Raw genomic sequence first — 24103 nt, 5'->3', positions numbered from 1 at the left:
GTGTTCAAAGGACTATTGTTCCCGAAAAACAACTCATGTCAAAATTCTGTCACAAAAGCATACAGATACGTATCCTTGCATATTTTGAGGGAATATGAAAATGCTTGTGCTTTTTAAAGAGGGTATTCTACGGCGCAGACCTGCGCATCAGACCGCAAGGCTGACTACAACTAGGAGACATTTGCCCAGACCGCTGCGCGGTCAGTCTGAGGTGGACAGAGAATATCTGGACGTTTCAAATTCTTCTGGGTGAAATGAAATACATGAACTTCAGAGAGCGCACCACACCACCACAGACCGGCAACCCAGCATGTGCAAGCATGCCGGTCTCCTTTAAAGAGCCCAGCTATACGACTTGCGCGTCACTGGAGGATTCTTCGACGTCATCAGGCTTGCGGCTCGTGAATTTTGACGGCCCGGACTGTCCTTCACGTTCACTTGGTTTGTGTCCCCCTTTCCTCCGGCTCCGCGAGCCTTTACTGGCCGACCGGCGCATGGACGTGAGAGCCGTGAATCAGCCACACAACCCCGCCGACACCTCCCGACGCGCCGGAGATCGGTGAGCTCTTGTTCGACCGCAGATGCTCGCGGTGTCCTCTCTGGTTTGACTGCAATGCACGGAGACTCTCCAGTGTTTCGTCATAATGCCCGCAAGCATCGGAGACGCACCGACCTAACATAACGCGTGACCTATTTTAGCCTTCACGGGAGCAAAACCATCAAATCTAAACTTAAGCCCCGTGAGCTGAACGGGACTTTGACACTTGGCGTTCTGCTGTGTGAGACGCGGAGTTAACGTGGTGCTGGGAGCGATAAATAAGACAGTATGCGCGTACAGTAGCCTACAGACTGTAACGGGTGTCACCATGAGCGGGACGGGCTACGGGGAAACAGCTGAGGTTTGCGGGTCGCGTTCTGTGGCAACGCGCAAGGACTTAAAGCAGCACGGAGCCCGTATTTCAGCGCGCTGTTTAGCCCGCGCCAATTTAGAAGTAGAGCTCGCTCCAACCCGTGCTCCAGCCGTGCGTGCGGGTGAGGGAGCATAACTGAGAGATTATCAGCTCAGGCTTGCCTCACGCGCACTGCGTAGCCCTCTGAAATTCCACCGGTCACCCGTGACGCCACGAGCAGCGGATCCCTGTAACTCGACTCTGCAAACTGCGCGCGTATGCCGACCTAAGCCACGAGCCTTTATCTCTTGGAAAACAGCAATCAGTAATCAGCGACGTCCTCGTGCAGTCGTAACCGCCCTTTCGAAAAAGAATCATAAGAATGCTACAGCATTTTGGGACGAAATAGGCCTATTGTAGTAATGTTATCAATACAATAGGAATCTTATCGTAGGATACGTTGGAAATACTGTAGAGGTGTTGTAGGCTACTGTAGGCTACAGGAGCGCACTAACAACACTCTCGAGGGGATAGAGGTGCTACGGGACAGCAGTAGGCTACTACACATTACTGTAGAGACGCAAAACATTTCGCAACCAGCAGCTTTCCGTGCTGAGCCGCTCACGTCCTTCTTTGAAAATGAAATATTGCGGCGGAATCGTAGCATCCCCTCTGGGCTGAGAGGGGGCGACTCAGAGGCTCTGCGAAGCCAAACTATCGAGATATAAACATATGGTTTTCTCATAAACATATGGTTTTCTCATAGGTTCTGTAAACGACTCAGAGGCTCTGCGAAGCCAAACTATCGAGATACACATGGTTTTCTCATAAACATATTGTTTTCTCTTAAACATGGTTTTCTCATAGGTTGTATAACTTACTGTATACCTAGTTAGCCTACTTCTATGTTAAATAAAATAGGGAGAGTACATTTAGAAACATTTTTATGAAAGAATTCAGGCCACCTGTTACATTTCAGCAGATATTGGTATATTAATTTGGCTTCGACACAAACTCAGCTTCAACCAAAAATAAAACAAACAAAACGTGGCGTTAAATGACATTTCTGAATAGATAGATAGATAGATAGATACTTTTTTAATCCCAAAGAAAACATACAGAAATAATACAAACACAACAGTGGAAGTACTGTAGAATCATTAAAAGTGCAAAAGTTGGTCATATCCAATACTGCAGTTACAAAACAGTGTGTTTGTGCTGCTAGAGCCTGTTGGTCAGTTACATCATGAGTGTGTTTGTGCCACTAGAGTCTGTAGTTGGTCGGTTACATCATGAGTGTGTTTGTGCTGCTAGAGTCTGTTGGTCAGTTACATCATGAGTGTGTTTGTGCTGCTAGAGTCTGTAGTTGGTCAGTTACATCATGAGTGTGTTTGTGCCACTAGAGTCTGTAGTTGGTCAGTTACATCATGAGTGTGTTTGTGCTGCTAGAGCCTGTAGTTGGTCAGTTACATCATGAGTGTGTTTGTGCTGCTAGAGCCTGTAGTTGGTCAGTTACATTATGAGTGTGTTTGTGCTGCTAGAGTCTGTTGGTCAGTTACATCATGAGTGTGTTTGTGCTGCTAGAGTCTGTTGGTCAGTTACATCATGAGTGTGTTTGTGCCACTAGAGTCTGTAGTTGGTCAGTTACATCATGAGTGTGTTTGTGCTGCTAGAGCCTGTAGTTGGTCAGTTACATCATGAGTGTGTTTGTGCTGCTAGAGCCTGTAGTTGGTCAGTTACATCATGAGTGTGTTTGTGCTGCTAGAGTCTGTTGGTCAGTTACATCATGAGTGTGTTTGTGCTGCTAGAGTCTGTTGGTCAGTTACATCATGAGTGTGTTTGTGCTGCTAGAGTCTGTTGGTCAGTTACATCATGAGTGTGTTTGTGCCACTAGAGTCTGTAGTTGGTCGGTTACATCATGAGTGTGTTTGTGCTGCTCGAGTCTGTTGGTCAGTTACATCATGAGTGTGTTTGTGCCACTAGAGTCTGTAGTTGGTCAGTTACATCATGAGTGTGTTTGTGCTGCTAGAGCCTGTAGTTGGTCAGTTACATCATGAGTGTGTTTGTGCTGCTAGAGCCTGTAGTTGGTCAGTTACATCATGAGTGTGTTTGTGCTGCTAGAGCCTGTAGTTGGTCAGTTACATCATGAGTGTGTTTGTGCTGCTAGAGCCTGTAGTTGGTCAGTTACATTATGAGTGTGTTTGTGCTGCTAGAGCCTGTAACTGCAGAGTCCAGTGACATGGTCAGAGCAGAGGGCAGTGTTGTGGACACAAGGCCGCTCAGAGATACGCTGAGGAGCTGTCTGGCTCCTGTGTGTGTGTGTGTGTGTGTGTGTGTGCACTCAAGTATGGGTTTGTGCAGAATATTTTGAAATATTTAGGCTATCAGTTGCCTAACTTATGTTCATGACTCACACACACATATGGCACTGCCACAGGTCTACAATCTGACTTCAGCAAACTTGTTTCAGATTGTTTGTAGGGCTCTCCTATTTAGCTGCTGCTGCTCTGATTACTCAAATGCTACTCAAAAATCTATAGTAGGCTACTCTACAGTGTTTGCCCAATGCTAATGTGGATCTATAGTAGGCTACTCTACAGTGTTTGCCCAATGCTAATGTGGATCTATAGTAGGCTACTCTACAGTGTTTGCCCAATGCTAATGTGGATCTATAGTAGGCTACTCTACAGTGTTTGCCAAACATATTTCGCGGTACACTATGAGAAAATTATATAATAAAATTACAGAAAATTATCATAAGAAAATGTCATAGCACACCACCATGATATTAAATATAAAAGTCACAGGGGCAGCCGTGGCCCACTGGTTAGCGCTTCGGACTCTCGGACCCTCGTAACTTGAGGGTTGCCGGTTTGAACCCCGACCAGTAGGCACGGCTGAAGTGCCCTTGAGCAAGGCACCTAACCCCTCACTGCTCCCCGAGCGCCGCTGTAGCAGGCAGCTCACTGCGCCGGGATTAGTGTGTGCTTCACCTCACTGTGTGTTCACTGTGTGCTGAGTGTGTTTCACTAACTCACGGATTGGGATAAACGCAGAGACCAAATTTCCCTCACGGGATCAAAAGAGTATCCAGAAAAGTCCAGAGTGCTAACCAGTGGGCCACGGCTGCCCCCCACATGAAACTTACCAATTCCTGCATAGGCTACTGACCAGCTACGTGCAGAGCTAAATGATGTTATGTGCATCTTGCTAACATGTAGTCCAGCTGACACTATAACGTTACATGATATTATTTTGCTTAATGAAATTGGATTATGTTGCTTAATGAGATTGGATAAAAATGTATCGCACCCCCTCACTATTTGTTCACACAATGTCAATCAAATCACATAGCAGACAGCGGTAGGATATGGTAGTAGTCGAGAACGATAGAGGAAGGAGAAGCAGAAGGAAATAATAAAAAGTAAAATGTTATTAAAGACACTATTATTTTTCATTCATTTGAAAATAGTTAGGACTTCAGAGAAGGCCTTGAATGTTTCTATATTAGCACTAGAGATATAGGTTTCTATATTAGCACTAGAGATATAGGTTTCTATATTGGCACCATGGATATAGGTTTCTATATTAGCACTAGCAGTGTTGTAATGTAACGGAGTACAAATACTTCGTTACTGTACTTAAGTAGAAATTTCACGTATCTGTACTTTACTTCGCTATTTAAATTTATGTCAACTTCCACTTTTACTCCACTACATTTCCTAGATAAAATGTATATTTTTACTCCGTTATATTTCCACTAAGCATCTTCGTTACTCGTTACTAAAACATAAAATTAGAAGAAATGTGTGCGACTGCAATAAGGGAGGTTTGGCGAATCACTGCTCCTAGATTGCATTACGCACACTCCGCACGCTGCGCGCTCTATTTCAGCTCTTGTTTGTTGCTAGAGGAGGAGGACCGCCATGACCGCCATGGAAGCACGAGCACCTACTGGAGGACCTCCCGTTATCATAGACGACCACCCCGACGATAGTGGTGAACTCAGTGAACAGGGTAGTGGTGAATATAACGTCATACACCCGTGGCCGTATTTGCAAGAAATGTTTCTGTACATCGGCTACCTGCCCTAGCGGCCTGTGAAAGGCTATTTTTCCATAGCATCGCAGGAGTTGTCTTCAGTCCAAGAAGAGTAAGACTGAATCAGGCCCGGGGTGGGTAATCGGGAGAATTCCCGGTGGGCCGCTTCACTTTTGGGCCGGTCGAGGAAACAAATATTGACATTTGTCACGTTAGTCTAACTTTTCTTAAAGTAGGACACGTTCCGCATTCTGTGCATGACACCAATGCAATGCCTCTGCATGGGTTGTAGCCTACGTGAGGGAGTTCTCGCCTCCCAAAAAGAGTTGGTTGGGTCCATATAGCCCGTCTTTTCCAAAAAGTTTTCTCAGATACGGATAGCCAAGCCGGCCCTACAGTAGACACAAGCGTCAGGATGGATGGAGGGTAGAAAGAGGCCAGGAGAGACTGAGCAGCAGATCAACCAGTCGACCACTGAAAATGATGAGCCCGAAATTAGTGATGAGGAGGCCATGACTACAGGGACAAGTAGAGAGGATAAATTAAAGTTATTTAATGTAAGAAAGAGCAATTACCCTACATGATAAACCCAGTGTTTCCTCTATGTTGATTTGGTAGTGGCGGCCCCCCACGGTTTAATTTTCTTCCCCCACGGTATCAGAAATGGGGCAGACGTACAATAGTCGCAGTTGCCTTTCAAAATTCATTGTGCAGACCTGTTGTAGATTCTCCAAATATACAGCTCAATCACAACTGAAAATAATTAAGCCTCATTGTATGTGAATAGAGGTGAATACATATAACTGTTTGTGTTGCAGCGAAGTGTCAGTTGTCAGTTCCGTGTGTGTGGGGGGGGGGGGGTTCGGACAGGCCTGCCCCCACTGCTTAAAAAAATCCTAGAGGAAACACTGATAAACCTATGCCTTGTTTGCTCAGAAGAGGGTGTAGTAAAGGAGTAGGCTAAATCACCAAACAACAATATAGCCTACCCATGCAAAAAACATGTAGCCTAAACATTAGTTCAATATGCCTCTTTGTGGAAGCGTGGGATAGGCTACATTTCAAAGGCTTTCTTTCTTTCTTTCTGTTTTGGTAACTTGTGGAATAGTGGAATATTTTTTGTTATCTTCTCAGTTGAAGTGAATTATTATATAACCTTTACAAATTTGTTGAACCATGGTACTAATAAAAACTACAGGATAGTAAGAGCTGAAATGTTGCTTAATTTATCCAATTTTCACCACTATGGTCGGTCTTGGGCCTGAAACTCCCGGGCACTGAATTCTGTCAACTTTGAAAACCAGCTTCTTTTGAAGATGAACAGACACCTTTTCAGTTTCAACTAATGACTGGCATATTAGTAGCTGCTGGACATAGGTGGCCTGTGTGTGTGTGTGTTAGGGATCGACCGATATGGTTTTTTCAGGGCCGATACCGATATCAATTATTACCAAAACAGGAGGCCGATAACCGATATGTTAAACCGATATGTCAGTTGTCAAAAAGGGGGGTAGATAGTAAAGGCTATATGCTGCAAAAATTTTATTCAAAATCATTTAATTATGCAAACTTTTCTTTCTTGTTTTGATACACAATTGTCTATCAACTTGCATCACTTTGCAAGTGTAAATCCTGTGTATCATGTTAATCCAAGAGCTGAGTGATAGCAATTATTTTCATAGAGTAGGCCTGCACAATGGGCTATGTGCTTGTTAAGGGCCCCGTCACAAAGAGGATGCTTTGCCATCGTGTGTGTGAGTGCACGAGAGAGGGAGAGGAAGAGGAAGAGGTGCATGCGTGATGGCAAGTGTTACGGTTGAATAGTTTAACAAAACAGTTTAAAATAGTTCTTAGGCTATTTAAGCATGTAATTTGTGTCCATGTGTAGGCTAGGCTATAAGCTACACTTTTGAGAGCCTAAAAGGCACGTTAATAGCCAGCTCAGGACGCGATTTTGTTCAGGTCGGATTAAATTACGGTTGGCCCTGGGTGGGTAGTATTTTCTGACAGTCCGTTTCAAAAAGGAGCAATTAGACTTTTTGACGTTCGCTATTGCATAATTTAGGACTTGTCTGTACTTTGTCCGCCGAGGTGTGGCCGTTATTCACAATTACATGTAACGAACGAGGCGGAGGCAGAGAACTCCCGACGTGCAGCACCCGAGTTTGTGGGATAACTAGTAAACAGCATCAGTAACGTGCATCAATCGGGAATTCGCTAAATGAAGGAAGTGGGTGCTTTACTTATTGATCCGGATCAAAGAGACAATAGCTTACAAAGTGGTGTTTTTGTAACTTCCGTGTAGATGATTGTGATTCACTGCAACTTCAGCAAAGTAGGCTACCTTCTTACCTTCGAAAAATAGCTCCGTAGGCTACAGCTGAAGCCCAGTCAGTCTGCCTCAGTGAGAATCCTAAACTTTGTCTGTGTTTAGTCTTCGATCCTGATTGGCTGCATTCGTGCTAACTAACAAATCAGACGGTGTAGTGGGCGGGACAATGCTCTCGACCACAGAGTAGCAAATGCAGGGAGTGAGAGACGCTTTACAGACAAAGTAGCGCATTTCATTCTTTATCCATTTCAATATCGGCTTATCGGTGGAAAAAATGACTGATACCAATTATTATAAAAATGCTAAATATCGGCCCTAATAATCGGCCAGGCCGATAATTGGTCGACCCCTAATATCAACACTTACAATGTGCATGTATGTGTGTGTGTATGCGTGTATGCGTGTGTGTGTGTGTGCGTGTGTGTGTGTGTGCGTGCGTGTGTGCATATGTGTGTGTGTGTGCATGTATGTACTGTATGTGTGTGTGTGTGTGTGTATGCGTGCGTGTGCGTTCGTGTGTGTGTATAACTATAACAGCTCATTCCTCTCTCAGTGCTTGCTCATGTGTTCTGCTGTTTCAGGTGCAGAGAGCTGATTGGCTGCTCCAGCTGCCAGTCAGAGTGAGCGATGGCGGTGCCTGGCGAGGGCGGGCGTTTCCTGGTGGTCTTCGACTTTGACGAGACGCTGGTGAACGAGAGCAGCGATGACGCTGTGGTGCGCACGGCACCGGGCCAGGTGCTCCCTGATTGGCTGCGGGCCTCGTACCGGGAGGGGCGTTACAACGAGCAGATGCAGCGCGTGCTGGCGTACCTGGCCCAGCAGGGGGTGACGGAGAGCGCCATCCGCGCTGAGATCCAGCGCATGCCAGAGACCCCGGGGCTGTCGGCGCTGCTGGACTTCCTGCGCGCTCACGCGCGCCACTTCGACTGTGCGGTCATCTCCGACGCCAACTCCTACTTCATAGAGGCGTGGCTTCAGCAGGCGGGCGCTCGGCAACTCTTCCTGGAGATCTTCACTAACCCCGCCCACTTCGACACGTCCGGCCGCCTGGTCCTCGCCCCCTGCCACGCCCACTCCTGCCCCCGTTGCCCTGACAACATGTGCAAGCAGCGCATCCTGCGGGACTTCCTGTCCAGACGGAGCGTCCAGCGGAGGCGGCCCTACCAGCGCGTCTTCTACGTGGGCGACGGGGCCAACGACGTGTGTCCCTGCCTGGCCCTGGACACGCAGGACGTGGCGTTCGCCCGCCGCGACTTCCCCATGCACCGCCTCCTCACCGACACCACCAGCACACACACCGCACAGGTCAACGCCTCCGTCCAGCCCTGGAGCACTGGACACGACGTGATGCAGCACCTGCAGAGAGCACTGGAGGAGAGATAGAGAGAGAGGAGGAGAGAGGGAGGAGAGGAGAGGAGAGGGGGAGAGGAGGAGAGGAGATAGAGAGAGAGGAGGGAGGAGGAGAAAGGGAGGAGAGGAGAGGAGAGGGGGAGAGGAGGAGGAGAGGAGATAGAGAGAGAGGAGGAGAGGGAGGAGAGGAGAGGGGGAGAGGAGGAGAAGGAGGGAGGAGAGAGGAGGAGAGGAGAGAGGGAGGAGAGAGAGAGGAGAGAGGGAGGAGAGGAGAGGGGGAGAGGAGGAGAGAGGGAGAGGAGGAGAAGGAGGGAGGAGAGAGGAGGAGAGGAGAGAGGGAGGAGAGAGAGAGAGGAGAGAGAGAGAGAGAGGGAAGAGAGGAGAGGGGGAGAGGAGGAGAGAGGAGGAGAGGAGAGAGAGAGAGAGAGTCGGAAAACAAGAAAGTCTCAGATTACAGAAAAACACGCTGACACAAAATACACACATGCACACACACACACACACACACACACACACACATAAACACACACGCATTACGGCGAGACATGGTGACACCAAATCCACTGTGAGACTTACCCAGGGTTTGACTTTACATTCAATCTATTACCACACACACACACACACACACACACACACACACACACACACAGGAGACACGCAACACTGTGAAGAATAAAGAGCTCTTATGAGAGAGACACCACAGGACAATACACCGAAAGACTAAACACACACGTGTGTGTGATCATCTGGAGAGAAGAGAGGAGCATACACACACACACACACACACACCCACACACACACACACCCACATACACACACACACACACAGACACACACACCCACACACACACACACACCCACATACACACACACACACACAGACACACAGACACACACAGACACACAGACACTCACACATACACTCACACACCCACACACACACACACAGAGCCTGGGATATCTCTGCACATTGCAGCTGTGTCAGCTGATAAGGCCATCAGAATACTCCCCTACGCCACACACACACATACACTCACACAGACACACACACACACACATACACTCACACACACACAGACACACAAACACACACTCACAGGCACACACACACTCACATACAGCACACACACACACTCACATAAAGCACACACACACACATACACTCACATACAGCACACACACACACACACACACTCACACACACTCAGAGACATACAGCACACTCACACACACACACACTCACACACACACACACCAAGCTCTGTGGAGTGGAGTGTGTGAGACAAAACTACAGCAGCAGTGTGATGTTATACATCTCTCCCTCTCTGATGTCACTGGTGTCTGTCCAATCACAAAACTGCACTGGAACCTCAGCCAATGACAGGCTGAAATCCGCCACTGTGAAACCCAGCCAATGACAAGCATTCTCCAAAACCCATCAAAGAGTAGCCGGCCAATCACTGGTGTTCTGCACGGATGAGGCCGGCCAATCACTGTGCACAGACAGAACGAAAGCAGTAGTGCACAATGTGTCATAGCGGAGTGTGTGTGATGATGATGATGATGATGGTGATGGTGATGATGATGCATAATGCATAATATGTAATAGTGGAGTGTGTGTGAAAGAGAGATGTCATGAGTGTGTGTGTGAAAGACGTGATGATGATGATGATGACGAGGAAGATTATGATGACGATTTATCACGTTGCTGCTCACGTCTGGATGGAAATTAAAATTGTTGTCCGCCTGCCACTGTGGCTGCTGGATTCCAAAATCTACGAGCTACTCAACATTTTTTTACCAGTCACCACAGATATATCAGTAATACTAACCAAAATCACCACAGATATAACAGTAATACTAACCAAAATCACCACAGATATAACAGTAATACTAACCAAGATGTGAATGCTGATTTTTTTCTAAACCTACCACCAATGTTGGTAGTGAGTTGGGATGAGAAGTAGGAAAAGAAGAGAAAGAAAGTGGGGACAAGAAGTGAGCTATCCAGTTCAACGGAGAGAGACACAGAGAAGAGGTTCCATTGCAGTTGCTGCAGGCAGTGAGCTATCCAGTTCAACGGAGAGAGACACAGAGAAGAGGTTCCATTGCAGTTGCTGCAGGCAGTGAGAGAGCACAGGTGCAGTTGATTGCATGAACACCAATAACCACTCGGTGAGTTGCACAATTTTGAAAACGAACGTTAAGGGTTGTTTTAAGGACATGTTTGTGCATGCCCATAGGCAGCCACTCTGAAGCAGTAAAGGCGATTCAAAAAGAGTCAGAAAAGTCGAGACAGGACCAATCGTCAAAATTTCGGTGTCCACCACTCTAGCTCATCCAAAACAAACCAGAAAAGGGACTCAAAGTGCTAAATACCGGAATTATCCTTTAAAGGGGAACTTGGCAACTATTTCAACGTAATTAACCCGTTTAGAAATCACTGGTTAAATTACCTGTTCTGGTGAAAATGGTGACTTTCCCCGCTGCCCCTAGCGTCCCCAAGCGGAAAACCAACCTTGCAACATTCAGACTACCGTCCCAGAAAGAGAAGTGAGAAACAAGAAACTCGTTTTAAATCGTGTTTCTTACCTTGTAACATCCACATTGTTCTTCCGAACTTATGCTAACCATTTCGCTAGCTTGTAAACAAATCCATGTGCTTTATCGTTACCTTTTTCCACAGTTTGAAATAGCATAATGCACAATTTCTCCAGCAGAGGGGGAAATATAGCTAATCCTGCCGAGTTTCCCTTTAACTCCTTTTGTCAGTTGAAGCCATATTTCTCGAGCAGAGTCCTGAACGATTGCTGCCATTTCAGTTGGCTAGTTAGTTAGCATTAGATAACGTTCCAAAAAGACGTGCTGGCAGAAGATTTTGGTAACATAGCAACAATAGCCTGACGAGCCAGACCCACATTAAAATGTAGGGTCTGGGCACTCACCGTTTGCAGTGCTCAGTCCGAGGGGCCGGATAATCAGGGGCGTAGATTTGCGTGGGGACCGAAGGACGTGTCCACACCAATATCAAATTACGACTGAAATGTCCCCACCAATATTCAGGTTGAAATGGGGAAAAAAGAGTTAAATCATTTCTCACTTCAGTGCTGCGGATCACCTCGTACAGATCTTGTAATGTGCAGTAGCCTATAAGGGTAAATCGCGCTGATTTGAAGTTTACTTTACTTCACTACAAGCATGAAGTGCGTCCAAATTCACACATTCTTCTCTGTTGAACTCCTCGAGAAGTAGGCTACTCATCACACATGTGTTACATGAAAGAGCCTTTTCTCAGCTTTTAAACGGTGCTAGCTAGCCACTGTTTGCTGTGATAAACAGTTCGTGAGAAAAATAACTTCAAGAGATTTAATAATTATTCTCTGCGCCCATCTCCACATCCATTCGTCTCGGTGGAATATCGTAGGCCTACACACTCTTCACGCAACACATGACAAACCATGTAAGGGATAATGTATAGAACGCCGGTCATTGTCGGGAGATAGGTCCCGACAGGGCGAACCGGACCGGCGTTCTATACATTATCTCCCGACAATGACCGGCGTTCTATACATTATCCCGCTTATTACACGGCTACGTACTTACCAAAACGACACAATGAACTCCCCACGATATGACTCTTTAGCCTACATAGGCTATAAGCCTATGTAGGCTAAAGCCTAGGCTATAGCCTATTTGTTACCGTTTCATCATGGCTTTTGCTGAGAAACAAATAGTTCGCAACAACACACGCTGAACTTGAATCAAACATTCTTTAGAACACAGCTGATCAACCGTCTGCTTTCACTTTTGAATGAAGTTCCAATCCTTGCGTAGTGATATGAAATAATTGACTTAGAAGCACAAAGCCCATTTTCCTTGACAGCGGTCTGTTATACTTAGCAGCGGTCTGTTATTCAGAATTAGCAGACCGCCGAACGTTGGGAAGGCCCATTCAAGTGAATGGAGCATTCTGCAGCACTATGAAGAGCCGTGTAATAAATCAGAATAAACAGCAGACCTTACCTTACCGGTGTGTAATGCATTCCCGTGTATAGTTAGCTGTTCCAGAGTAATCCGGTTTTTAAATAAATTATAGAAAAATTCAACATGGTCTTTCGGCTGCATTTCTTAAAACTGAGCTGTGCTTACATCGCCTAGATATCTGTAAATATTACAATCAGAGAATATACAGGCAGCTCACGGTTAAGAGTTTGTCAATGTAGCCTTAATGATTTCTTTTCACAAAATGCTAAGCATGCATGTATTTAAGTTTCTTAAAACTGAGCTGTGCTTAAATAGGCATGATTTCATAACAGACCAAATAGAAAATAAATGTTAAATATAGCCTACATATCTGTAGCCTACATAAAATCAGATTTTCGGAGCAAATTTCCGCCTGAGATAGGGGACCAATCACAGTACAAGGGGGAAAGCAAGACGATGATGAGCTATGCACAGACGCATTTGATAGACATCCGTGGCACCCAAAAAACGGATCTGGGCATTTTTTTCAAATACGAGAAAATTAACGTTTGGTTTCCAGACCACGTCTCATTGAGAAGTGGTGGCGCTAGCCAGGCTAGCAACCAACATGATTACACTAGCAAACCACTATAGTAACTCATTTATTTCTGATAGTAGCCACCATGGATACCCTAGCAACAACCTAACAACGACCTCAAGTACCCTTCACAGTTAAAACCTAGCAACCAACATAGCAACCAACATGATGAACCTAGCAACCACCATAACTACCCTAGCAACAGCCTAGCAACCACTTCCAATGTTACAACCTAGCAACCAATATAGCAACCAAGATGATTCCCCTAGCAATCAGCATAGCAACCACTATGACGATCCTAGCAACAGCCTAGCAACCACCTCAAGTACCCTAGCAACAGCCTAGCAACCATGTCAAATACCCTAGCAACAGCCTAACAATCACTTCCACAGTTACAACATAGCAACCAATAAAGCAACCAATGAGATGAACCTAGCAACCAGCATAGCAACCACAACAACTAACCTAGAAACAGTCTAGCAACCATGTCAAATACCCTAGCAACAGCTTCCAATGTTACAACCTAGCATCAGTCTAGCAACCACCTCAAGTACCTCCAGTAAAATGTCAACCTAGCAACCAACATAGCAACCAACATGAAGAAGCCAAGGAATAACAATACAGTGCATTTGCATGCACTGTAATTATTATTATTATTATTATTATTATTATTGTTAACACCAATTAATAATAACAAAACTAGATGTACCGCAGAGCGGTCCAAAATATGACCGCCGCCCAGTCCAGCACATGTTTTCCACAAAAATAAGTCACGCTGAAAGGCATATATGATTCTAACTGTCTCACTGAATTGCATTATGCACACTCAATTCTCACTGGTATCTGCTAGACAACAAGTACCAAAACATGATTAGTTCATAGATTTCACATGTAATATACATTTTATACAAGCCCACCCCCATCTTGCCTGTTCATAATTCTGAGAAATTATTGAATTGTGTGCATGTGTGCGTGTACATGTTTATGTGTGTGTGGGTGGGTGTGTGCATGTGCATGTGCTTGTGTGTTTGCCTGTTTATGTGCCTGTGTGTGTGCATGTGCATGCATGCGTATATATGTCTACTGTGTGAGTATGTGTCATACGTAGGATTACTGTGAATGTATGTGTGTGCGTGTGTATCTGTTTATGCACATGTGTGCATATGGAATGGGTTTACATGACCCCTGGAGGCAAAGATACGCAAAAAATTGGTCATCCTAGGCCCTACGGTTCTCAAGATATTCACAGAAAACTGTGTCTGTCCTACCCTCCTTTCGGGGGGTCCAGTCCAGCGGGGGGGCTACAGATCAAAACGAAAAAAGGAGGTTCCATGCTATCCATGTGGGGTTACATGCCTACCAAGTTTCGTATACCCCGGTCTTACAGTGTCCCAGGAATCCTTGACGGAAATTTGGACATGCGAAAAAAAAAAAAAAAAAAAAAAATCTGACTAAACCTATAGCAGCGAAGCGGCGGTCATAATAATAACATTTGTATTATTACTATTAGTACTGTATATGATGTACATGCAACCTGTCTCGTGTTGATTCTTGACTATGAGAGTCAGCGTGTTTGCCAAACCCACGGGTGCTAGGATTTGTCGCTAGCACTTCTCAAGTCAGGAGGGTAAACCGCTATGCTAGCATGTCTCTTCAGGTGACGGGAGGGTAAACCACTGCACTAGCATGTCTCTTCATGTGCACTAGCATGTCTCTTCAGGTGACGGGAGGGTAAACCGCTATGCTAGCATGTCTCTTCATGTGCACTAGCATGTCTCTTCAGGTGACGGGAGGGTAAACCGCTATGCTAGCATGTCTCTTCAGGTGACGGGGGGGTAAACCGCTATGCTAGCATGTCTCTTCAGGCGACGGGAGGGTAAACCGCTATGCTAGCATGTCTCTTCAGGCGACGGGAGGGTAAACCGCTATGCTAGCATGTCTCTTCAGGTGACGGGGGGGTAAACCGCTATGCTAGCATGTCTCTTCAGGCGACGGGAGGGTAAACCGCTATGCTAGCATGTCTCTTCAGGCGACGGGAGGGTAAACCGCTATGCTAGCATGTCTCTTCAGGCGACAGGAGGGTAAACCGCTGTGCTCCATGTTAGAGTTCAGACAGCATGAGCGCTCAACACATTGCAGGTTACACACATCAGATTACACACTGCAGGTTACACACATCAGGTTACACACTGCACTGCACATAAGGGTGCTCATCTGGTATAAAGCAATATAAGCTGTTGCTGATTTGACTGACAGGTGAAATGTCAAAGTTAATTTCAGTTGTGTGTTTATGTGAGATGAATGTCCCTCAGGATCAAGAGTTTGTGCGTGCGTGCGTGTGTGTGGGGAGGGTGGGGGTGTGGGGTCAGGAAATGAAGCCCAATACCCAGAATGCCTCAGAGGAGCCAGACATGTAGACCAACTCAGCTGCCACTAGAGGGTGCTGGAGACCTTGGATGCTCATCATTCACACACATACACACACCATCACTCCACATAGGAACTGTGTCATTGAAATCCAAACACTATCCATATGATTGGACGGTCTCTGTGGCTGTCCCTCCCCCACTCACATATGATTGGACGGTTCCTCCCCCACTCACATATGATTGGACGGTCTATGGTGCTGTCCCTCCCCCACTCACATATGATTGGACGGTCTGTGCTGCTGTCCCTTCTCCATTCTGCACTCATGGAAATGAGCTTGTGGGTCTGCCTCCATCCTCTGCTCTGTATAAGTAAAGGGATATTTTCCTAACCAAGGAGTTGTGAACAGCAGTGAGATCAAAATGTGAAGTCATGAAGCCTTAAAAACATTAAAACATTAAACATTAAAGCAACACGATGGACAAACTGATAGTTACGCCCCTTGCCGGCAAATCTGCCACCAATGTAGCAATCTAGCACCCATATCAAAGAGTCACAATCCTACCCAGTCATCAGCGTCACATAGTGCAATATCAAGGTTTACGGTCCTACCAACATTAATCATTACATTACATGGTGCAATATCAAGGTTTATGGTGCCAGATCAGCATTACATAGTGCAATATCAAGGTTTATGGTGCCAGATCAGCATTAAATAGTGCAATATCAAGGTTTATGGTGCCAGATCAGCATTACATAGTGCAATATCAAGGTTTATGGTCCCAGATCAGCATTACATAGTGCAATATCAAGGTGTACGGTCCTACCAACATTAACTCATTGATGATTTTTGTACAGCCACAGCATATTCTGTGTTATAGCTATGAACACATACAATAGCTCGATTAAAAGGTGAGACTTTAAGCTCTCGGTGGGTGCAAACCGTGTATTTCTACACGCCTCTGTTCCTGAGAAATCCCAAGCTAAACAGTGGCTAGTTTTCATCAAAATCGCTGTTTTTTTTCTAGAAATGGAGATATAACGTATTTCATGAAATATGAAGTGTTGCCTGTAAACTTTCCGGGAAGTGATAAGCGAGACCTGGCGAGACTGCCACCTAGTGATAGACCCATGAAAATGGCCTGGTTTTGACCTGACGTGAATGCGTCACTAATTCGACCCAAAGCGGCAACCGAGTTATGATAAAATGTCCAGATAAAATGTCCAGATTGTGCATTTTCATGAGTTTCACGATCATATATTTCATTTCCATTCATCACAGAGTTCCCAAAATCACATATAAGGTGTGTTAGAGTGTCTAGTTTCGTAATTAAAAAAAAAAGCTAAAAACTTAATATTACGTTTTTGGCACTCAACGCATGGGAAGGAAAAACGTAATATTACGTTTTTGGCACTCAATGAGTTAATCATTGCATTACATAGTGCAATATCAAGGTTTATGGTCCCAGATCAGCATTACATAGTGCAATATCAAGGTTTATGGTCCCAGATCAGCCTTATATAGTGCAGAAATGTCAAGCCTTCTAACCCCATCAATCAGGCAAAATGGTAAAATTAGAATATTTTTTTTGCATTTTGGTTCCACTGAACATTTTCTGTCTCGGTGTGCAGGGTCAGGTGTTATTTTAATTAATATGTCGGTCTGCAGGGTCAGGTGTTATTTTAATTCATATGTCGGTCTGCAGGGTCAGGTGTTATTTTAATTCATATGTCTGTCTGTTTATGACTCCTATGTTTGTGTGTACCTATTTTGTTTTGAAAATATGATCTTCCTAGTCAAAAAGGAAAGGCATTATTAAAGATAGGCACAAAAATCAAATGTCCTCCTGTTCATCCCGCCCCACCTGTCATGTTTCTATTCCCCACTAGGGGGCCCTCCCCACACCTAGAGAACCACTGACATAGTACTTGATCAACAATGTTACATTCATTAGGGTCGGAGGAGAAAGGGGAGTAGAAATGGGAGGAGAAAGGGGAGGAGCAGATGTGGGAGGAGGTGGGAGGAGGAGGAGGAGGTCTGAGTTCACTAATTCACGGATGGGATAAATGCAAATTCCTTGTATACGCAAGTATACTTGGCCTAGAAAACTGATTTACATTTACATTTAGTTTGGTGTATTGGCACTTGTGCTGATTTCTGCCCCCCCCCCCCCTCCTTCTCCTTATTTCCAGGCAATCAGATCTGAAAGGGTCCCATTGATTTTTTCTTCGGTTTTCACAGAAGAATTAGGCTTCCAATCCAGGAGAGGACAGTGTGTGTGTGTGTGTGTGTGTGTGTGTGTGTGTGCGTGCGTGCCTGCGTGTGTGCATGCTTGTGTGGGTGCATGTGTGTGACTGAGTGAGTGTGTGTATGATTGGGTGCATGCGTGTGTGTGTGTGTGCGTGCGTGCATGCTTGTGTGTGTGTGACTGAGTGAGTGTGTGTGACTGAGTGAGTGGCCCTAACATAAAACAGGCGTAGGACAGGCGTGCGCTCATTTCCACGCAAAGCAAATGGCATTCATCAATCTGAACGTGAGCGGTGGCTACGCTCCAATGTGAACGTGAGCAGTGGCTACGCTCCAATCTGAACGTGAGCGGTGGCTACGCTCCAATGTGAACGTGTGGCTACGCTCCAATGTGAACGTGAGCGGTGGCTACGCTCCAATCTGAACGTGAGCGGTGGCTACGCTCCAATCTCACGTCAAGTCTCAACTCGTGTCCGCAGGTTTTGAGGCGGCATAGCACGGCGCAGCGGTAAATTGGCAGAGGATTGTAAAGTTGAAGAGTTGAATTCATGGAATATCTTGGACAAAAGACCTTTCCTGCACATTTGTAGCCTACTTGCCGTAATGTAGCCTGTTATGTTGACACATTTGATGACTTAGGACTAGGGTTTGGTATCGTGTGGGTTTTATCCGATACCGGTGCTAAATCGATACTTTTAAAACGGTGCCGGTGCCTGAACCGGTACTTTGTTTTTAAAATGTTTTAAATTAAAATGGTCTAAAGCATGAATTGCTTTTTTTATTGATAAGACAAATTTGAACATGAAATTAAACTGTTATATTCAATTTACTATCAATATCTCATTGCTCCTACGAATAATACATTTAAATGTTAAAACAGCTTGCCATGCATGCACACACAATGGTGAGCTCTGCTTTCAAGTTTACCCAGTGTAGGCGGTTTGCCATAAGGTATGTTAAAACCGCTTGCCATAAAACTGCCAGGTCATGGACAACGGCATTTGCAAGCAAGCTAATCTAACAGGGACTCTACTTTCCAGTTAATTCAGTGTGTTCTCAAATGCTTCAAGAAATTTCATGTCTTAACCCTATGTGTTATACACAGTAGTGTTGAACATGTTAGGCTACATGTCGGTGTTGAAGTGTTTAGATTCCCAGCGCTAGCGTAGTAGGCATTTTAACAGCAACTATGGCTATGCGCTAACACCAGTCAGCTAATGTTTAATTAGCGATAACGTACGGAGATCAGCTCAGTGACATCAGGTATGTAAACCTACATATTTATGTTTTTGCCAGCTAACTTTTAACATGATCTTCATATTCATTGTGATGCTATATGGGCCTCGTGCACATGAAAGATTAATATCATGCCATAACACACCGTGAAATAAAGTTTTCACCTTACAACTTTGCTGATAACATTTCAAATAAATGTCAGTTAGCGCATTAGCAAGGATATTGTGTAATGTATAGGCTAGCCTACTGTTTCATAGCCTTTTGCTTGTGTGTAGTTAGGCCCACTGCTAGATTTTGACAGGAGCTCGCGATATCGCTTTAAAGTAAGCTACTTGGGCTCACGCAAGCTGTCAAACACTGTCCACTCGCCTATGTGGTGCACCCCTCTGGTTATACAGCCAGTGTTCATCATATGTTAGCTAACTGTATCTGGATGTGTTGCTATCAGAGCAAGACGTTAGAGATGGCGCATGACATGCAGTGATGCCTCGTATAATTTTTTTTTTTTTAAAAACGCTATTTAAGCACCGAAATGAAGCACCGAAATCCACGTTGTTATTCGATGCAGTTACTACCGTTTACGTTGGCACCGGTGCCATATTAGAACCGTGTTTCGGTGCCCAACCCTACTTAGGACAGCCATATAGGCAATGTGGAGAGAATTACTTTCTCTTTGGAAAACGCAACAGTCATACATCATTTTTTTTTATTATTTTCAAAGAGCAAATGGCAGTGTCATATGGTTTTGTAATGAGCGTATTTGTAGTATGATGCGTTCTCTCTGCAGAAACACTGTTTCTCTTTTTTTTTTTTTTAATCCCACCACCACAACCCCACAATGGAGGACTATTTTCTTTTTCTTTTCTTTGTCTCTTTTTTCTTACTTTCTTTTCGTTCATTATAATAATGATCATAAGGAGACAATACAAAAATATATCACTCATGAAAAATAAGAAAATAATCAACAAATAATAATCAACAAAAACAGTAATATCATCCTCCCTCTGCTTTTAGGAAGTGTGCCTATTTCATAAAGCATTCACTTATCTATCATATTTATGTATCTATTTGTCCGTCCACCAGTCTTATTTTCAATCTATCCATCTTTCTGCTTCTTTAAGTTTAGCCCATCTTTCAGCATACATAACTTTTTTTGATTCATATGCCATTTGACATTCAGTTTTGCAATACAGTTTAATATAATTTTTAAATCTATTAATATTAATAATATTTTTAGATGTTGATCTAAAAATAAATATTTTTCCAAGTAGAATAATTATATTTTGTATATTATTTGTCTCTGACAGGTTACCAAGTAACACTGTAAACATATCTATATATAATTTAATGTTATTTTTAGTTAGCCATTTCTGGACTTCTAACCAAAATAACGCAGTTGTTGAACAATACCAAAATAAATGGTCTACTGTTTCTTCTTCTTCTTGACAGAAACGACAGTTTGTCGTTGACACTGTTTCACTTTTGGACGTATAATGCCAGTAGGCCACGGCTGCCCCAATATAATATATATATTAGGGCTGTCACTTTACGTTCGAAAATCGATTGCACAATCGATTGGACCAAACAACACAAGTTTCGAAAACTTATAATACAGTGCCGTGGCACAAAAAAGGTTGAAAAACACTGATATACAGTATAGGGACGTGATATATTAAAACGAGCATATACAGTATAGGGACGTTATATATTACTACGAACATATACAGTATAGGGACGTGATATGTAAATTACACCACATCACGCCGCCACATTTATTAAATATTTAACAAATGTTTATTCTTATGCTGGAATTGGAGTGATACAAAAAGTTTCATGAATCACATGTGAGCCCCGTCTGTGTCTGTGTGTGTGTGTGTATGGTTGGGTGAGTGTGTGTATGGTTGGGTGAGTGTGTGTGTGAGTGTGTGTGAGTGTGTATGTGTGTGCATGCTTGTGCAGGTGCATATATGTGACTGATTAAGTGTGTGTATGGTTGGGTGGGTGTGTGTGCAGGGCCTTTTCTACCAGATTGCTAAAACATCTGGTTAATTAAAGTAATATGGCACCTTACAGTGTTGGGCAGTAGCGCAACAACTTGAAGTTACGCTACTAGCTTAACTACATTTCTCAGTAGTATGGCGGTGCTAGCTTAGCTACATTTCTCAGTAGCATGGCGGTGTTAGCTTAACTACATTTCTCAGTAGTATGGCGGTGCTAGCTTAACTACATTTCTCAGTAGCATGGCGATGTTAGCTTAACTACATTTCTCAGTAGCATGGCGGTGCTAGCTTAGCTACATTTCTCAGTAGCATGGCGGTGCCGTAGTTATTTTCTGAAGCAGATACACAGATCCAATAGCTTAGCTGTTTTTTTACCATATAGCGCGGTAGAATTTGTTACATTACATTTCATTTGGCTGATCAGTTAGTGCATCAGTGAGTGCTGTTTTCATACAGTCAGTTCTAGTCAGGTGATAAGTGAAGAGAAGAGACACTCATGAGAAGAGACGACGCTCATGAGAAGAGACGATGCTCACACTGTAACAAGATTCTGTGATTTTCACAGCATCACTGCTGTTTTTGAGAAAAATGTGTACTGTATTTGTGAATACAGTATGTTGCTGTGGTTTCGCTATGAATTATGGTCAAAAATGGTCAAACTACAGTAATAAACATTTGCTGCGAATCATTACACAGTAATAAATCTGACTCCTTCCTTGTCAGCTTTTTGAAAATTTTGAAAAAACATGGCGGAAAATCAGTTGGGGTTTTCTGTTTTCTTTTTGCACATAAATACAAAGTTAAGCTCCCAGATAGCAAGGTGACATTGATATTATGTTGATTTTCCATCCAAATCATCATTTTGAAAAGATATTGGAAAGTCATGGATTTATGGTTTACTGGGAAATTTTGACGTGGTGATTGAAACGTGCACTCTGTCAAGTTCGCAGCTCCACCTTAATGGTAAGCAAGCATTTATTTATGTAACGTTAATGCTTCATTGTGAAATTGTACTACATTAAATTCGGGCATGTGTACAGTCTATGTACGTTGTACTGTCTAACTTACAAACTCATCCATGCTTGTTGGATCAACTAAGTAAGTAGCTACTAACGTTAGGCTAGCTATCATTGTTGCTGTTGCTGTGACGGTGGCATTAACGTTAATGTTTTATGTTACATTAACGTTTTGGCAGTCTCATTTATATTAGGCCTACCTTAGTTCTCAGTAAGTTACAGTTTATTATATTCATATAATTTATATAAAACATTCGCTAGTAGTGCTAGGCCTGGTATGTTACTGTCACAATGTTAGGCTGAAGATGATGTGCTGCTGGTTTACGTTAACGTGGAGGTTTAGCTGCTACCAGCTAACTTATGTAACGTTAACTCCTCGTAATCACGTACGATTTTTTAGCAATATTGATATAAGTTAACCTTAAGTCACATCTGACTATCATTAACCGTTGTTCGGACGAACAGCGCGAATGGCTGTTGCTGCGAGCAAACATCATCAATGAGCTCACCCAGCTGGCTAACGTTAAATATACCTTGCGAAACTGAGTTAGAGCTATGCTAACACCAGGGCCGTAGTCACCATAGACATTGAGGGGGACGTGTCCCCCCCAATATTCAAATATGACCAAAATGTCCCCCCCAATATTCGGACATAGAAAAATAAAGAAGGAATAAAGCGCTATACTAGGCCTACAGGAAACCAACACGTATCTGAAATGTAATCAAACGTAAATAACGCACAAATTAGTGACCTATGGTTCCAGAGTAGCCTACACCCCTGAGTGGTTTGTCCTGGTGATTTTCCGTTTTTCGTTAGTGGCGTGCGCTATCAAAAGCTTCCATTTACTGCACCCTACTGCGGTGAGGTAGGGCTGTCAACAATATCGCAAAAGATACCCGGTACAATTTTCACAAAACATCTTGGAAAGGTGTAGCACAGGCTAAGGAAATCCCATACATGTTTGGAGCCGATCAGACTGAAAGGGAACATTTTCCATATTGTAGCCTATTCTCGCAATGATAGCGAAAGTGAAACGTTTTATTTTAAATGATGAATTTGTGCAAGCCTGTGTCATTTCTTTCACATCTTTCAACATAAATAATGCATTCATATGCTAGTAGTAATGCCAGAAATTACCATGTATAGGCCTCTTAGAAATGATTGTTGCATCTTGCATATTATTTAGATGCGCACTCAATCGCGCATCCATGCAGGCAAAACGTGATCAAATGTGGTGACGTTTACAATACGTGATAGCCTACAGTTAATGTGAATCGCGGACAATAACCAAAGAAAGGAATTTGCACCTCCATTCACCAATTAAAGGCTGTAGTAGGCCTAGTGTTTCTACATGTTGGCACAAAACGTCATTTCTGTCAGAAGCCAGTCTATAATGCATACAGGGGTACAGTAACATGAGGTGAGTCAGACAGAAGAGGGGCCTGTCTTAGTAGCCTATTCCTGAATCCTGTCCCTTTCAAACTACGTTAAAATTGTGTGATAAGCCGCTAGCATAATAAAATCTAAATTAAAAGACAAAATCTTATTAGGCTCCAAACCTATGAGTCTAAGGCTTCAGGTGTAAGTAATAAGTCAAAGAACCACATTTTGTGTAATATAGAGGTTATCATAAGATATTTAGGATGGACCAGTGAAGTTGCTTCTTCTCCACCCTTCTCTTTTCACAAAACTCACGGGGGGGGGGGCATGACTGACCTAACTCCCTCAGACCCCACCACAGATTTGGTCCCCCCCAATGTTGACATCATGACTACGGCCTTGGCTAACACCATCTTCACTTGTAAGTAGCCTTCAGTTTCAGTTGAAAATTGTTATCTAACACTGTTTATCTTTTTTTCTTCTGTTTCTGCTAGGTGCTGCTTCACTCTGCTACTGGTGGTGGATCAGGCTGACTGCAACCGTTGGTCTAACGTTAGGATGCAGCACACGAGAATTTCTAAACGGAAAAAGTGAATAAATGTACTTGCTTTTCAAACTGATAACAAGTTGTCAATGGTTATTTATGCAAGTTTGTGTAGCCTAAACCATACCTAGGCCTAG

The 24103-nt window shown here is 43.9% G+C and overlaps 1 protein-coding gene across 1 annotated transcript; it reads left to right on the top strand.

The window, feature by feature from the left end:
* The first annotated feature begins 462 nt into the window (after positions 1-462).
* On the top strand, positions 463-8646 carry LOC143102705 (putative phosphatase phospho1). Its single transcript, XM_076266478.1, has 2 exons — positions 463-559; positions 7845-8646. The coding sequence occupies exon 2, from the start codon at positions 7891-7893 to the stop codon at positions 8644-8646; it is 756 nt and encodes a 251-aa protein (XP_076122593.1). The 5' UTR covers positions 463-559; positions 7845-7890.
* Positions 8647-24103: the final 15457 nt, after the last annotated feature.

Source organism: Alosa pseudoharengus, unplaced genomic scaffold, assembly GCF_046254945.1.
Source record: "Alosa pseudoharengus isolate Yale_2024_CS ecotype anadromous, Long Island Sound unplaced genomic scaffold, YU_APseudo_1.1 YU_APseudo_1.1_scf_4, whole genome shotgun sequence".
Taxonomy (NCBI): Eukaryota; Metazoa; Chordata; class Actinopteri; order Clupeiformes; family Clupeidae; genus Alosa; species Alosa pseudoharengus.
This window is presented reverse-complemented; position numbering and strand designations above follow the sequence as displayed.

Coding starts and splice junctions, on each gene's coding strand:
- LOC143102705 (XM_076266478.1), top strand. CDS start 7,891: ATGGCGGTGCCTGGCGAGGGCGGGCGTTTCCTGGTGGTCTTCGACTTT.